General features: G+C 39.2%; 1 protein-coding gene across 4 annotated transcripts in view; it reads left to right on the top strand.

The window, feature by feature from the left end:
• CERS6 (ceramide synthase 6) overlaps window positions 1-16,583 on the top strand; it is a 329,281-nt gene that overhangs the window by 91,834 nt on the left and 220,864 nt on the right. For all 4 annotated transcript variants that reach the window (XM_061135463.1, XM_061135465.1, XM_061135464.1 and 1 more), the window contains exons 2-3: window positions 3,285-3,390; window positions 13,780-13,910. In XM_061135463.1, the coding sequence (XP_060991446.1) occupies window positions 3,285-3,390; window positions 13,780-13,910 (237 nt within the window). The remainder of the gene's footprint in view (window positions 1-3,284; window positions 3,391-13,779; window positions 13,911-16,583) is intronic.

Below are 16,583 nucleotides of genomic sequence, written 5' to 3'. Positions count from 1 at the left end.
CAGTCACTCAGATGTGTCCGACTCTTTGCAACCCCATGGACTGCAGCACGCCAGGCCTCCCTGTCCATTACCATCTCCTGGATCTTGGTCAAACTCATGTCCATTGAGTTGGTGATGCCATCCAACCATCTCATCTTCTGTTATCCCCTCCACCTCCTGCTTTCAATCTTTCCCAGCATTAGGGTCTTTTCAGATGAGTCTGCTCTTTGCATCAGGTGGCCAAAGTATTGGAGTTTCAACTTCAGCATCAGTCCTTCCATTGAATATTCAGGACTGATTTCCTTCAGTATGGACTGGTTTGATCTCCTTGCTGCCCAAGGGACTCTCAAGAGTCAGGGATGGGCTCAGAACCTTAAGGCAGCGCTGGTGTGGACCCAGTGTGGACCCATGTCAGACCTGAGGCTTGACGATGAGGGTCACTACAATTTATTGCTCACACACTTATAAAATTATTGTGGCAGAATATCAAGCAGGAATGCTCTTGTCGGTAAAGGGGTACCATTAATAATGATGCTGGGACACCCAAGCTCTGAGGGTAAACTGAGGCAAGTGGTTACTTTACCTGCTGACCCTTGTCTTTTTCAGTTGCCTGTGTTGTTTCTGGTCTCTCCTTTTCTTGCTTGGTACATTCTAACCTTGTTGGATGCACATGGCTTGGCGCAGCGTAGCTGAAGCTGTGTGGGTTGCTGGGTCCAGAGAGTCATGGTGTGTAAGTGGTATGGTGTGAAACCATGCACATGGCTCCCATCAAAACTTTTAGACAAAGAGGCCATGTGACATTACGTTTTAACATATACATGTGTTTGTATAATCACACAATTTATTTATCTATGTAAATATTATCTCTTACATATGAGGACATTGGGCACAGAGAGATCAATTTCTGAAGCTAGGTCTCTGTCGCCAGATAGTAGCAGAGATAATTCCCACCTCTCCTTTAGGCATTGTTTTAAAACTATGTTTATAGAGAATCATGTTTATTTGATAATTTTGATTATCAAAATTTCAGAAGTTTAATGATCAAGTGATATGCCTTCTTCAAGATGCTTATTAGTTCTGGAAAGGTAGAGAAGTATGTCTAAAAAAAAAGTGATTTGAAGTTTAAAAAGAGAAGTAAGGTATAAAACATGGTATTGTATAAAATACTTAAAGAACCTTTTCGAATGTTTGTATGTTACTGGGAAGTGACAGTAAAGGTGAGGAAGTTGCTTTTGAAGAGATTCTGTCAAGTGAATTTCTTGACTCTTCTGCTGTGTGCCTGCACATTGTGGGGTACACAGAGAAGGTCTGTTAGCTTGTCAGTGGTGCTCACCTCAGTGATGGCAACATTAAAAGCACATTTGCAGAACACAGCCAGGGGATCAGATTTCTTGCCCCCTCCTGTGTGTACCTGGCATTGTCGTATTCACAGATAAAGTGATCAGCTTCTGCATTTAGACTCTTCACTCTCTAGAAGAAGAAAACATCATATACTCGATCAAGGATGCTGATGCCAAATTCCAAAAGGAAATTTGAACACAGTGTTTCAAAATTTGTAGGAATTAGGAAGACAAGAGAGGACTGGGGAGAAATCCAACAGGGAAGAGTAGAAGGAAACCATTAGAAGTGTTGATTTTGGCTTTTATATCTAGTTAGTTTTGTTATTTTACCTTTTTTAAAAAAATAAACTCTTGCTGACCTCATGTCTTTTCACACCTCTCATTAGGCCTTATGATGAAGAGGCACTAACCATGTAGCAGGAAACTTTAAGGAAACAAGTGGTCACTGCCCATCAATTTTTATTTCTTTCCGCTATCTACATTCGTAGCACCACGATTACTGTTTTCAGTGAAGACCCAGTATTTTAAAAAAATACTACACTTCTTTTACAAAGGTGAGGGCATATGTAACACGTTTTTCATTCTAGGAAAGGTGGTTATTCTTCCTAACTTTGTTCCAGAGAGCCCAATGAAACAGGAATTAAATTAGATTTTCTGTGTATATCTTTACTTGTTTAGGCTTGCATGTATAGTATTCCTTTTTTCTGTTTGAATACATTTTTTTCCATTTTACTTGAAATAGGACCCAGTGGGATATTATGAGGTGCCATGTATGTAAACTTCATTAGTCCCTCTTTAAAGAGAAAAGAAATTCCTCCCTTGTTTACTGTTCTTTAACTCATCCACTTTTTTTTTTGCCACACTATGTGGCGTGCTGGGTCTTAGTCCCCTGACCAGGGATCAAACCTGTGCTCCCTGCTTTGGAAGCTCAGAGTCTTAATCACTGGACCACCAGGGAATTACCCCCTGCCATTTGCTATTATTAAAGAAACTTCATCTAAGGTTTACTCATGGTCTGATGTGTATATTTATTGGTTGCTTTTGGCCAATATTAAATGAATTTGGGTCATATTTTCATATAATATTGTATTATTTGCATTTATAGAAAAATGTTAAATGTCACTATTGAAAAGGTGCATTATACCTTATTTCTTGAACGTTTAGTTTAAAACAACTCTAATGCTTTTCTTTTAAAAAAGGTTTTAGAGACATCATCAGACCTTTGAGGCCCCATGTCCTCTGTCTGCATGCCCCTCGTGCCTCATTCACACTTTAAACACAGCCAGAGGTGTAGCTAAGTCGTCCTGTTCTTCTTGACATAGTCATTTTCTTATGATAAAAATGGTGCAGCTGATGTTGACATTAATTTCAGACTTTTCAGCTTGGCTGGGGCGTCATGTTGTTTGACACCTTTCAAGACTCCTTATGAGAAAGAAGCAAATAATCATAAAGCAAGGAATTTTAAGAAGTCATAAAAAAGTGGGACTGAACATAGCACACTTTGATCATAGAGAAAAAAATGGGCCAGTTTTTGGACTGGGGTTGATCAAAAGCATACTCTCTGTATGTGTAATCAGATGGTTAGTTAACACTTTCTCAGTAAAAACATAACATGGCTTGTAAGAAGAATATACATCATTTCAAAATCATACCTTGTTTGGTTTATGTATCTCATACCAGTATATTTCTCATTTGTAGTCTTTCTATCCAGTCAGTCTCGTTAGAACTTACATATCAGGAGATTTAAATGTTTTAAAAGGATTTCTTTTTTCACTGTTACTGCTGGGGGATTAAAGGAGAAAAAAAAGTTAAATCTGCTTTATATAGGTCCTGACACATGAGTGTTGACAATGTCTTATCATAAAATCTTATCAACACTTTATTGGGACAGTTGAGTAATGGTTACCTGATAACAGTAACAGCAGCTATAGAGAGAATAATATTTTTTTTTTTTTTTTTTTTTAGATTTGTAGCCAAACCATGTGCCATAGCCCTCAACATTCAGGCCAATGGACCACAGATTGCCCAGCCAAATGCCATTCTGGAAAAGGTCTTCACTGCAATTACAAAGGTATGATTGTCCTTTTCTGGGATGTGAATTGTTATGACCATGATCCTTAGTCTGAAATCATTTAATTCCCTCTCTGTGGAGTTTCAGAACTAACGTTTGACTAGCCTCAGGCCTGAACGCATGGAAAGCTCACAGGCACTGTGAGTAAACAAAGGGAGAAGCCAAACCCACGTGGGCATGTTGGAGGCCTGCGTGTTCACTCCCAAGTGTATGTGAGAAGCTTGGCCGTGAAGCGCAGTCTAGATCAGACGGTGAGGGCACTAATTCTCTGCCTCAGTCTCACCGGATGTGAAGCAGTATGTACGTGTGACAGTGGGGTGGGACTCTGTGGAGGCGACTGGGGGAGCTGAGGAATATGATAAATGTAGCTGTGAGGAGAGGTGCCCATGTGCTTACGGAGTTGTCCATATGTCCTAGCAGTTATGATACACAGGCCGATGTGAACAAACATGGGAACGATGGAGGGAAAGAAGGTCTGTCATATGAAGCCATGAAGAGCGAGGGTCCAGAGAGTTACAAAGTACACATTCACTGTAAAGAAAATGGGAGAGGCAATGATTGCTCTGGTGAGAGTTAAAGTCCAAACCAGGGTGGAAAGAGGCGAGCAGGGGAGAGAGGAAGAATGTAGAGGAAAGATTGTCATCCACTGTCAGCTGGTCTCTCCTTCTGAACAAAAAGAGGAGGAAGAAGACAGACGTCAGAAACCCTCAAGCGAAGGCCATGAAAATGCGTCACAGCATTGGAATAGCTTATGCTTACTTAAATCTCTCTCTCACCTTACTCTTTCATGGAAAAGAAAGGAGAAGCATAACAGTCTATGAGAAATATTGTGCGTTTGCATATTAAATGGTTTGTTTTCCTGCTTTCATTTTTCTGGGAGAATTTCTCAGGCTTCTAAGATGTGATTTGACCATGTTAAGCAAATTTTATTCCTTTTTTGGTATTTGTATTGCTAACCATTTTTATTGGTTCTCTCTTGTTGTAAAATAATTAATTCAAATTTTCAAACATGTTTGTTTATTTTATGGTCTACATTTCTGCCAGGATTCTCTAGGGTTTTTCCCTCTATTCTTTTAAAAATGATATTCTTCTCAGGAAAGTGAAAGAAAGCACACAATGTTTTTTATATCTCTGCTAAGAAGAAGAGTAGAATAAGTGGAATTTTAGGAAGAAGAGTAGAATAAATGGGATTTTTGTTTTGTAGGATGATTTTAGACTGCCACTTTCTAACCTGAAGGGACTCATGTGATAGAATGTTTAAAGGAAGAAAATATTAGGAAGGAAATTGCATTTTTATTTATTAATTTGTTGCAGCAAACACATTTTCCCTCTCTGAAACAGCAGATGTGTAGGGAGTTATAAGGGCTTCCCAGGTGGCTCAGGTAAAGAATCCGCTTGCCAATGCAGGAGATACAGGAGATGCAAGTTTGATCCCTGGGTCAAGAAGATTTCCTGGAAGAGAAAATGGAGCCCTCTCCAGTATTCTTGCCTAAAAATATCCAATAAACAGAGGAGCCTGACAGGCTATAGTCCCTGGGGCACAAAGAGTCGGGCACGACTGAGTGCCTAAGCGTGCACACACACACACACGGGGAGTTTATAGGTTTATTTTTTTTACATGTGATTACAGCATATTTGTATTTACCTTGTGAACTACTCTAAATGCATAAAAATGAGTTTTCTACCCAAATGTTACGCCTCCCTTTAGGAATCCTGCGGTAGATGTTTTATTTCCCTTGCCTTATGTTTATTATGGTTACTGGGGAATTTTTCTCTATAAAGGTAATGAAAGGATTTTGCAGCCAGGTTGACTGCCCTGGAGGATATTTGCTTCTAGCTAATTTTAATGATCATATTCTCTTGGTTTCCAAGGTGATTCTTTTAGAAATTTCTACATGATTAAAGCAGAAGCCTCAGGTTTTGAATTAAATGCAGCCAAGGCTGGAACTGTTTTTCCCTGAATTCTTTGTAGTTTGCCAGTGTTATCTGTGATATGAGAAAGGAACAGATCAGCTGACCAGAATACAAGCAGCAGGATTTGGGGGGTTTGAACAATGATTGTCCGGCATCCTGGCCTTGACCATGGTTCCAGTTCATCTTTGAAGAAGGGCATGTTTATCATCTTTCAAGTGTGAAAGGATATTCCCTTAGAACCCTTAAAATCTACTGCATGCAGGACTGGCTACATAATTTTTGGAGGCTAGTGCAGAACTAAAAATGCAGGGCCCCTTGTTCAAAAAGCACAAAAAAGGTGCCATTAAAGGCATAAAAAGAGAAAGCCTTTTCCTTTCTTGTGTAGTTTGTCTCTCTTTTGACCTGTCAAGATTTTTAATTTGGTATTTAATGCCATGCCTCTTAGGCATACTCATGAGGCAAGTGAAAACCCTGACAGATACCCAGGAACCCCACCCTGTGATTTAGTGCACACACAGCCCACTAGCTGCTGAGTTCTGTCTCTTTCCAGCTCCTGGGCTAACATGTCTGTCCTTTTCAGGCCAGAGGGAGAAGTTGATCCAGGCCTCTCCCCTTCCCGTAGGCCCACTGTCCCAACCCATAGTGGACGGGGGACCTGCCAGTGTACTGCATTCTCTGCTCCAAGACATACTAGGTACCTGGATTGGAGGATTGGAGTGAGCAAGAGGCTAATCCCCACAGAGTCAGCCACTAAGGACCTTGGGACGCTGCTGGCCCAGGGGGCAGGTGGCTGAGACACCGTGGGGTGTGAACACCTAATCCCACTACTTTGCATGTTTGTACCTAGGGCAGCAGTAGTCAGTCAGCAGGAGTGGGCTGGTGAAGCCTGGAGGCCCTGGAGAGCTAGAGGACAGGGAAGGAAGGTACCCAGCCTCATCTGGGGGCAGTGACGGGGCTGTATGTGAGCCAAGACTCTGAACCCCTGACATAGGCTTCCCTGTCCCAGTGGGCCTCCTATACAAAACACCATCCCCATAACACAGTTATCAAGAATTTCAGGATGGCAGCCATAGAATTTTAAACCCCAAGTGTGAGCCCTTCTGAGTCTGGATTCCTGTGTGAGTTCACTAGTCACATGCCCTGACTGAGCAATTTTCATCTGTGAAATTAGCTGATAAATGTGAACTGCTTCATAGTCTTTGCTGTCTTTCCTGTTGAGGTAACATCTGCGTGTCTTTTTCACTCTTTTTTTTTTTCCCTCTGTAAATCTAAAATTTTATAAATATTTCAGAGAACCTACCTCTGTTGTAAAATAATGAAAAGTATTGGTTTTTGAGCAGACTTGAGTTGTGTATTGGAGCATTGGCTCTGCTGTTGCCTAGCATTATGGCTTTGGACTATAAGTCAGTTAGTAAGTGAGGGAGCTTTTATTTGGGTCAGGAGCTCTTTCCTTTAATTTACATTAAGAGCACCTGTGGAGTTAAATGTAGATTGCTGCATCTTGTTTCTCAGAGGAGGCAATGGCACCCCACTCCAGTACTCTTGCCTGGAAAATCCCATGGATGGAGGAGCCTGGTGGGCTGCAGTCCATGGGGTCGCAAAGAGTCGGACACGACTGAGCAACTTCACTTTCACTTTTCACTTTCATTGGGGAAGGAAATGGCAACCCACTCCAGTGTTCTTGCTGGGAGAATCCCAGGGACGGCGGAGCCTGGTGGGCTGCCGTCTGTGGGGTCAAACAGAGTCGGACACAACTGAAGCGACGCAGCAGCAGCAGCAGCAGCGTCTTATTTCTAGAGATTCTGATTCAGTAGATTTGTGATGGGGCTCAAATATCACCGATTATAAATTATTAGACTCATTCAAATGAATAGCATGATTATTTTTCTTTAGTGAATATTTTGAGTTCATGTTTCTTAACTGATTATATTCAGAGTTATCTGAATGAGATAGATATAAATTAATCAATCATTTTATCTATTTATTTATATATCTTTCTAGCTTTTGGCATATATCTGTAATTGTAACAGCCTCATTTTCTCATCAAAGCAATTATTGAACCATTAAGGGTAAAATATATTTGTCAGCTCTGAAACTAGGTTTTATGATCTAAAGAACTATGAGATTATCATATCATAATCTGCTTTTGGTCTGTTTACACTGTATTTTAAAAATTACATGCAGGTTTCTGATTAGTTTTTCCTGATTCTCCTCTTATGCCTATTTCTCTTTTTCTTTTCCATCCTTGTATGTTTGTTTATGGAAATTAACCTGGGTATTTCTGGTATAAAAATATATATGTAAGTCAGAATTACTAATTTTTTTCCTTAGGAGTCTTAAAAAAGGAAAAGAACTATGAAACAATTATAAAACATAACAATAAAAAATACACAAAAAAAGAAGGAAAATCTTACAATATTTACTTTTTGGCAAACTAAGAGGTATATATCTCCAGATTTCAAAATATATATAGAAAGCCTAAATAAAAACAGTTGGGGTTGGGCAGAAGCCAAGAAGGAGGAAGTAAAAAGCTTGAAGTGTGGATAGAGGACCCTGTGGGAATAGATTTCAGGAAAGTCAGCAAAAATGACAGCTCCTAAAGGTAAGACCAAAATTCTATCCACTGTTTGCAACACTAGGTATAGTAACAAGGCTGGTAGATGCCCTCCTAGACTCAGTTTAATTCAAAGAAGTGGAAGAAGTACACAGAAAACTACAGGTGGATGGCACATTTTCAGGAGGCAGTGTTCTTTGGAGGCAAGGGGTAGGCTACCCACTCCATCAATCTTGGGCTTCCCTGGGGGCTCAGACGGTTAAGAATCCACCTGCAATGCAGGAGACCTGGGTTTGATCCCTGGGTTGGGAAGATCCCCTGAAGAAGGAAATGGCAACCCACTCTAGTATTCTTGCCTAGAGAATTCCATGGACAGAGGAGCCTGGCAGGATACAGTTCTTGGGGTCACAATGAGTCAGACACGCCTGAGCGACTTTCAGTTTCACTTTTCTAAACTACAGAAGTACCCCTCCTGTACTACCAGCAGCTGGTCAAGAAAATCCAACTCAGTCAGTGATGGGTAATAAAGAAGAAACACACAGAATCAAAGACAAGAAAAAGAGTATGTAACATCAGTTACTAACAAAAATTGTCACTGCAACAAGGAGGTCACAGGGCAACTGAAAATTGCAATCAAATATTTTACCATAGACTTCATTTTAAAAAAGCAATAACTTTGTTCAGGAAGACCATAAAAAATGAAATAGAAAACCTAAAGAAAAAAATAGTTGATCAACAAGAAGAGATGGAATATGAGCTGGTTAGTTCAGGGAACAAGTACTAAAACTATCACAGAAATGAAGACAAATTTGGAAAAAACACAGGAAACACTAAATGTTGCAGAAATCTCAGTGGGGAACATGGCAGATAGAAATAATAAAGCTGAAATAAATGAAATGAAAAAGAGATAAAAATAATTAGATATATAGAGCAAGCAGATATAGCATCTGTATAATTGGAGTCTCTTAAGGGAATGCAGTCTACTTTTTGTGACCCCATGGGCTGTAGCCTGCCAGCTCTTCTGTCCATGGAATTTTCCAGGCAAGAATACTGGAGTGGGTAGCCATTCCCTTCTCCAAGGGATCTCCCTGACCCAGGGGTCAAGCCTGGGTCTCCTGCATTGCAAGCAGGTTATTTACCATCTGAGCTACCAGGGAAGTCTGAGGAGAAACAAAGTAAAATAAATGTGTTAAGAAAATTTTCCTAAAATAAGTGGAGATTTATAATATGTTAATAAAATGCAGTAAAAATAGACCCAAGTAGGTTTACACCAGGACTCACTAAAATATTAGACTTGAAATATAAAAGAAATAATTCTTGGACAGCAAAGGATTACAAGTGAAAAAGCAAAAAAATGACATCATTTGTCTAGAGAAAAATACCCATATGACTTTAGTCATCTCTGTAGCAGTATTGTGTAAGACAACATTTTCCAGTATTTTCAAGGAAAATATGAACTAAGAATTTTTATATTTAGGTAAATAGTTTTTATAGTGTAAAGGCTAAAGACAAACATATTGAATTTGCAAAAATTGAGAGGAATTGTTCCCATGAGTCCTTTTTTGAAGAAACTTTGTGAGTATTTGGAGAAGGGAATGGCAACCCACTCCAGTATTCTTGGCTGGAGAATTCCATGGACAGAAGAGCCTGGCAGGCTACAGTCCAAGGGGTCTCAAAGAGTCAGACACGACTGAGTGACTAACAGTTGTAAGTATTAATTTCAGCCGACCAAGAGAGTGTTGGGAATACTGATGAGTTTTGAATATATTTAAACTGTAGAACTGAGATAGAAAGAAATGTGAGAATTAGGATGACAGAACAGAATGTAAACATTATATGCTCTCACAATGTAGAAATGATACATCTCACAATAACTGAGTTGAAAAAGGGAAGGAAGGTGTGAGGTAGAGTAAGTTCATTAATTTCTTAAGCTCTAATAGCTGGGAGTCAAAGCTTATCAGTTTAAGCAGCCAAATTCAGTAATAGAAGAATGAGCGTATTTAATAGTACATGAGTAAACTCTGAGAGAGAAAATTATTGACTAATATTAGGTGAGGAAGGAAGAGGAAATATGCTAGTTTTAAATATTGTTCATTTGGAATTTTTATTGACTGAAAACAGAAGAAAAGTCCTATGGTTATATGGATTACTAGTAGAATAAAAATTACCCACACAAAGAAAGGGACATCAGCCATATTTGATTTGATAAAATTTTAAAAATTAAATTATGATAACAGAAAACACAATTAATGTGAAGTAAGTATAAATAAGTGCTTCCCTGGTGGCTCAGTGGTAAAGAATCCACCTACCAGTGCAGGAGACATGAGTTTGATTCCTGGGTTGGGAGGATCCCCTGGAGAAGGAAACGGTAACCCACTCCAGTATTCTTGCCTGGAGAATCCCCATGGACAGAGGAGCCTGGTGGGTTACAGTCCATGGGGTCACAAAAGAGTCTGACAAGACTTATTGACTAACAATAACAACAAAGTATAAATAAACTTATATCAATGAATATAAGTGGGTTTACCTCATCTAATAAAAATAATTCAGATTTAGGTCACATAGCTTATGAAGTAGACATTGAAAATAAAAGGATGAGTAAAGGTTTATAGACAAATATAAATAATAAAGAAAGTGGGGTTTCTGTTTTTATTTAAAGAAAGAGTTCTGGACCAAAAGGTTGAAATGAAATGAAATATTGGCTTTTTATTGCCAAAGGATACAATTCACAATGAAATTAAAATGGTTATGGATATTCATGCATTAAATATGAGTGTATCCATATACTTATAGAAAAGAACAAAAGAATAACTTATTTGATAGTAAGAAATTTTAATTTATGTCTGGGTCATGACAGGTCAAAATATGAAACAGAACATATAAAATAAAGAATATAGCAACTAATTCTAAAAAGCATAATGAGGATGATTTAAAGGGTACATTTAGAACCCTGTATTCTGAATATAGAGACTATACTGTCTTTTCAAGAACATGTTAAATATTTTTAAAAATTAACCTTTAATTATATAAAAATGGTAACAAATTTATAAAATAGGCACAATTTGCTAATACTAGAAATTGGCAAAGCTCTTGCTTTCTTAATTAACTTTTGTATAAAAATAAAATTTCAGAATATTTAGGAAACAGTGATGAAAGTACTACTTATGTACTATGCCAAAGTAGTACTCAGATGAAAACTCATATTCATATATATATACATACATATAAAACCACTTACTTAAACATTAGAAAAAGAACAACAAAATAAATGAAGGCAAACAGAAGGAAGAAATTAATAAAGATAAACATAGAAATTGAGTTAGCAAAACTATAGTATTGAAAATTAATCCAAAATTACCTATCTGTTTAATTTTTTTAAACCAGTCAGCTAACATTCATGTCCAGGAATTTCTCTCTCTATATATGTGTATATGTGTCAAAGCTATGGTTTTTCCAGTGGTCATGTATGGATGTGAGAGTTGGACTATAAAAAAGCTGAGCACCGAAGAATTGATGCTTTTGAACTGTGGTGTTTGAGAAGACTCTTGAGAGTCCCTTGAACTGCAAGGAGATCCAACCAGTCCATCCTAAAGGAAAGCAGTCCTGAATATTCATTGGAAGGACTGATGCTGAAGCTGAAGCTGCAATACTTTGGCCACCTGATGCGAAGAACTGACTCATTTGAAAAGACCCTGATGTTGGGAAAGATTGAAGGCAGGAGAAGGGGACGACAGAGGATGAGATGATTGGATGGCATCACTGACACAATGGACATGAGTTTGAGTAAACTCTGGGAGTTGGTGATGGATAAGGCCTGGTGTACTGCAGTTCATGGGGTTGCAAAGAGTCTGAGCAACTGAACTGAACTGATATGTGTATAGAATAACCCATGACAATGTTATTTATTGCAGCATTGTTTATAGTAGTGGAAGTGTGGAAGCTACCTGAGTGGGCATTAGTAGTGGAGCAGATAAGTAAATTGTGGCATGTCCATGTAGTTCTACAAAAGGAGGGTGTTCCTAATAGTGTGATGTGGAAATATTCCAAGATATATTGTAAAGTGAAAAACCCAAATTCCAAAATAATACAACAACTTTGTGTGAAGGTGTGAGGGGGTGGGTATAAGAAGGCATATTCAACTTTGCTTATATTCGATAAGATAACTTTGGGAAGAAATTGAGTAGCCCATTACCTGGTAAGAAGGGGAGAGTAGGAACTGAGAGAATAGGTACAAACTGGAAGGTGAAATTTGGGATAATTTTTATTTTATGAACCATTTGAATGTTTTACCAATTCAATCGACTTAGAAAATGAATGAAAATTAAAAATGAATTCCTTTAAGGAAATAGTAGAGCCAGGGTATTCTTATTGTAAGCTATGCATTTTCTCTCTATTATATTTTTAAACTGAGAGACAGAGACTATAGCCAGGTATTCTTCTAAGAAAAATGCCACAAAGTACATGCCTCACTGAAAGTTAGCGAATAACTTTCACAGACCCAAGCGCAACACATTTTATAACCTCAGTCATGATACTAAGGCCATTTGCTGTGTTTCCTGTGTGTCTGACACCTTGAATTTCTTGAGAGCCTTTAAAAATGTGTCGCATGTACATTCCACCCTTAGGACTTGAAAGCTGTCGGCCTGTCTTCCCCTACCCCATTTGTGGTTCTGTCTTCTCATTATTAACATCTCCTTAATTGTAAAGCAAAGGTAGAATAAATAAAGGAGTAGAACTAACTCAGTTTAGTTTTGTTGTATGACAGGTGACCCTCATGTAATTGTTGGCAGGATGCTCTCTAAGACACAGAAGAGAGGAGGGACAGAACTAATATGTACTGAGATTTTGCATACATTTTTGCATTTGGTCCTCAGCACTGTTTAGGTGGATAAGTAACCTTCCTTTGAACAGGTGAGGAAACTGAGGCTCAGAAAGTTCATCAGAACAAGAACTGAACCTCTGCCTGTTGTTTCCTCATTTTCTAGAAATGAGAATGAGAAACAGAGTAATATTATTATTAGCCATGTCCGGATCTTTGCTATCCCATGGACAATAGCCCACCAGGCTCCTCTGTCCATGGGGATTCCCCAGAAAGAATACTGGAATGGGTTGCCATGCCCTATTCCAGGGGATCTTCCCTATGGAGGGATTGAACTGGAGTCTCATATGTTGCAGGCAGATTCTTTACCAGCTGAGCTACCGAGGAAGCCCTCCCGGAATTTGCTCAAACTCATGTCCACTGAGTCGATGATGTTATTATATGACAAGCATAAATAGGATCCTTTCTACTTCACCAAGTTTGCATTTTCAAGTAATGCACAGTCATTGTAAAAAATCTGATGGCGTTCTAGTCAAAAGGAAGACCAAGAAAAGAATAGTCAAGAGGAATGTATAAAGAAGTGAAGAGAGGGGAAATTGAAGAGAAAGAAAGAGAAAACATGTCTTTTAAGTGGAATTGGTACCTTAGGCTAAAATGGCCTATTTGGGGATTATTCCAGGCTTTTTGTGTGTCCTACATTGTTTTGATATTTGATGACTGGACACAGTATTTTCTCTTGAGAAAGTGAAATATTTGAATGAGGTCTTTTGGCCAACTCACTTTTACTTAACTCCTTTCCCTGTAGCTTGGAGGAGCTAGCTTAGCCAGTTGGCCATTTCATTGAGTCTCTGTTGCTGATAAGAAGTACAAGCATTAGAGTGAGATTTGTATTTTCAGTGTTGTTTCATAATGAGTAGCTTTTCTTGTCCTAAGTGGTTGTTTTTGTTCATGCTGCTGATGGAAGGCCTTGGTCCTCAGTATTCAATACAGCAATCTAAGTAGTGGATAGAAAATACAGGGAAAACAATTATCTCCAGTATAGACAAGGGCAGATCTGTTTATAATGAAGATGAAAATGTTTTCCTGGTACCTTGTTTCATAGCATCCTGATGAAAAGAGATTGGAGGGCCTCTCCAAGCAGCTGGACTGGGATGTCCGCAGCATTCAACGCTGGTTCCGACAAAGACGCAACCAGGAGAAACCAAGCACGCTGAAGAGGTTCTGCGAGAGCATGTGAGTTCTTTTTGAAAGAAAAACCGGTTTAACTTATTCATTCCATCCCTGAGGTGAAAAATAATGGCTTGATGCAGGCTCCAGCAGGACCCCCCCGCAAAAAAAAGCATGCCTTCTGGTGGAAAAAAGTAATCCCTGAAAAACTGGGAGATAGTAGTTTGTCAGAATTTGTGATTTCTACATCTGGTGCAGTAAATGAAGTTTGCTTCCTAATGGAGTTTCAACACAGCAGGCAGATTACAAGGCCTACAGTGGTATTTTCAGTCAACTACCTTTGAAATGCAGCACAAAAAGCCATTACTTTTATATTTTGCATTTTAATAGGGGGACTTTGTCACGATGTTCTTTCCACTGATAAAAGCTGAGATACTAGGATATATTATCAGAGGGTCATGATAATGTCCTGTCTTCCTGGAGTTTTAAGAAATGGCTATATTATATTCTTTGGTGAGTTTAATGAAGCATTGCTTGAAGTGGGGGGTGGAATGAAAGTCTCTTCCATTTCTGAAATGTGAGCTTTTTGATGTGTAAATTAGAAGTCAATAAAGCTGTTAAAAATAGTAAAAGACCTGCGGAGAACTCTTTGAGCAGCACAGTGTTATTTTGAACTAGTAACACTCAGAACCCAAATCTGTAGAAAAGTTAGAGAAAGAAATACTGAAGCTTCAAGCACATCCCCAACAAAGGCAAAATTCTGGCTCGAGACTGGTTGCTCTATGTGGTCTTCATCCTTTGAGATGAGACTGTGCCTTTGTCCAACAGTGCTTTTTTCTTTGGGAGCTTTTTCCTGACACCTGGTCCCTTAAACAATAATGCTGTCAGTATAGCTCTTTCCTTTTGGGGTCGAAGTTGCGTTTTCAAGTTTAGCTTTCAATTATGCTGAAAAAAGTATGTTAACAATTGCAATCTGAAGCTTAGAGGGAAACGTAATTTTTTGGGAGAAATGAATGAGAGACAGAATAACATCATAAATCCTCAGGCTGGATAAATATGGGAAACATAAACAGGGTCTTCAGAAGGTCGGAATATTTATAAAACCTGGACAAACAACCTAGCAGATAGAATATGCAAAGCCCTTCCTATAATTGAACTAGTGGCAGCTTATGGAAGAAGGATTTATGGATCTGGGCTCCTGATCAAAAGCCGGAATAGCTTCCTGGTCTGGTTGTGCCACATGCACAAAGGGCCTGGGCTCCATTGCTGAGCCGCAGGTCTGAGTAGAGGTGAAGAGGGCTTCTGAGGTGGTGCTATTGGTAAAGAATTGCCTGCCAGTGCAGGAGATGCAAGAGACACAGCTTCGATCCCTGAATCGGGATTGTCCCCTGGAGTAGGAAATGGCAACCCACTCCAGTATTCTTGCCTGGAAAATTCCATGGGTAGAGAGCCCTAGTGTGCTCCGGTCCGTGGGGTTGCAAAGAGTCAGACACGACTGAGCACCCACACATACAGGGTCTAGGCACATACCCATGGGGTGAAATTCGTGTGCCATCTTCCTTTCCTTCAACTTCTTTGGTGACTCAGTGCAGTCCCTTTCCATTCTATACTGAGTCAACACCACTTTCTGTGCCAGTATGCATAGGAATCAGTCACCTGGATCTTGTTAAAATGCATCTGATTCAGTTGCTCGGTCTGGGATAGCAGCCAAAATTGAATATTTAACAAGTTCCCAGGTGATTCCGCTGGTCCACTGACCACATTTTGAATAGCAAAGCTAAACAGTGTACTAGTGTCTTCTTCCTGAATTCAGCTGAATTTTATCTGCACACCACAATTACCAGGATGGTCATAGTTATAATCATATAATTAAAAAAGTGTTTTTAAATGATGACTAGAGACTTGGTAATGTGAAAGCACAGTATGGGTGGGTGGTGCATACATTACTGATTAGGATCTCCTCCCTCCAGAAGCTTCACATGATAGTGTTAAGGAGATGGGACAGAATATCTGAGTATGTGTGGATCCATTAGAGATACTAAGAAATAAACGTGTATGTGTTCTGTATGGTTGGTATGGACAGGCAGTAAAGATTAAAGGAGAAAGATCAGCTATGGGTTAGGGTGTAAATCAGGGTTCCTGGGACTAGAACAGTCTGTACCTGTGGCCTTGGCCTCTCCTTTGTTGAACTTTGCTTTGAAACTCTCTTCTTTCTTGACTGCTGAGTTGCCACCAGGTTTTCACTCTTGGCTTCCCAAGGGCTGTTGCACCATTTGCTCTGCATTTTCACTGGGTCTTTAATGGGCTACTTCTCCAGATTTGACCTTTATTTTTCTCATTCTCTCTTCTATCTTCTCTCCCTTCATCAGCATCTTCCAAAGTTATGTGTCCAGTGCAGAGGTTTCTTCTGCAGCATCATTCTGCTGTCTCCCACTGGCAACTCTGATTTGCTTTCATGTCTGACTTCCCTCTTTCTCCAGTTGTTTGTATGCCTCCATTCTGTTACAACTGGAAACTCAACCCAATTAGCCACTCCCATTGGTTCCATTAGTTCTTTGTAAAGCCAACTGCTATGGCGCTGATCCTAATTCCTTTCCTAGGTCTCTTATTTATCTCATACTTACAAATATTTTTTTGCTACAAAAAAATATAGTTTCCTAAAATGCTACTGTGTCCATGATCTGTTGGTTTACAACTTAATGATTTTTCTGTAAGATAAATCTTGTGGATAAATCAAGA

The sequence above is a fragment of the Dama dama genome, chromosome 33 (genome assembly GCF_033118175.1).
Source record: "Dama dama isolate Ldn47 chromosome 33, ASM3311817v1, whole genome shotgun sequence".
In the NCBI taxonomy this organism is placed as follows: Eukaryota; Metazoa; Chordata; class Mammalia; order Artiodactyla; family Cervidae; genus Dama; species Dama dama.
Note: the sequence above shows the minus strand (reverse complement) of the source record. Positions and strands in the feature narration are given on the sequence as shown.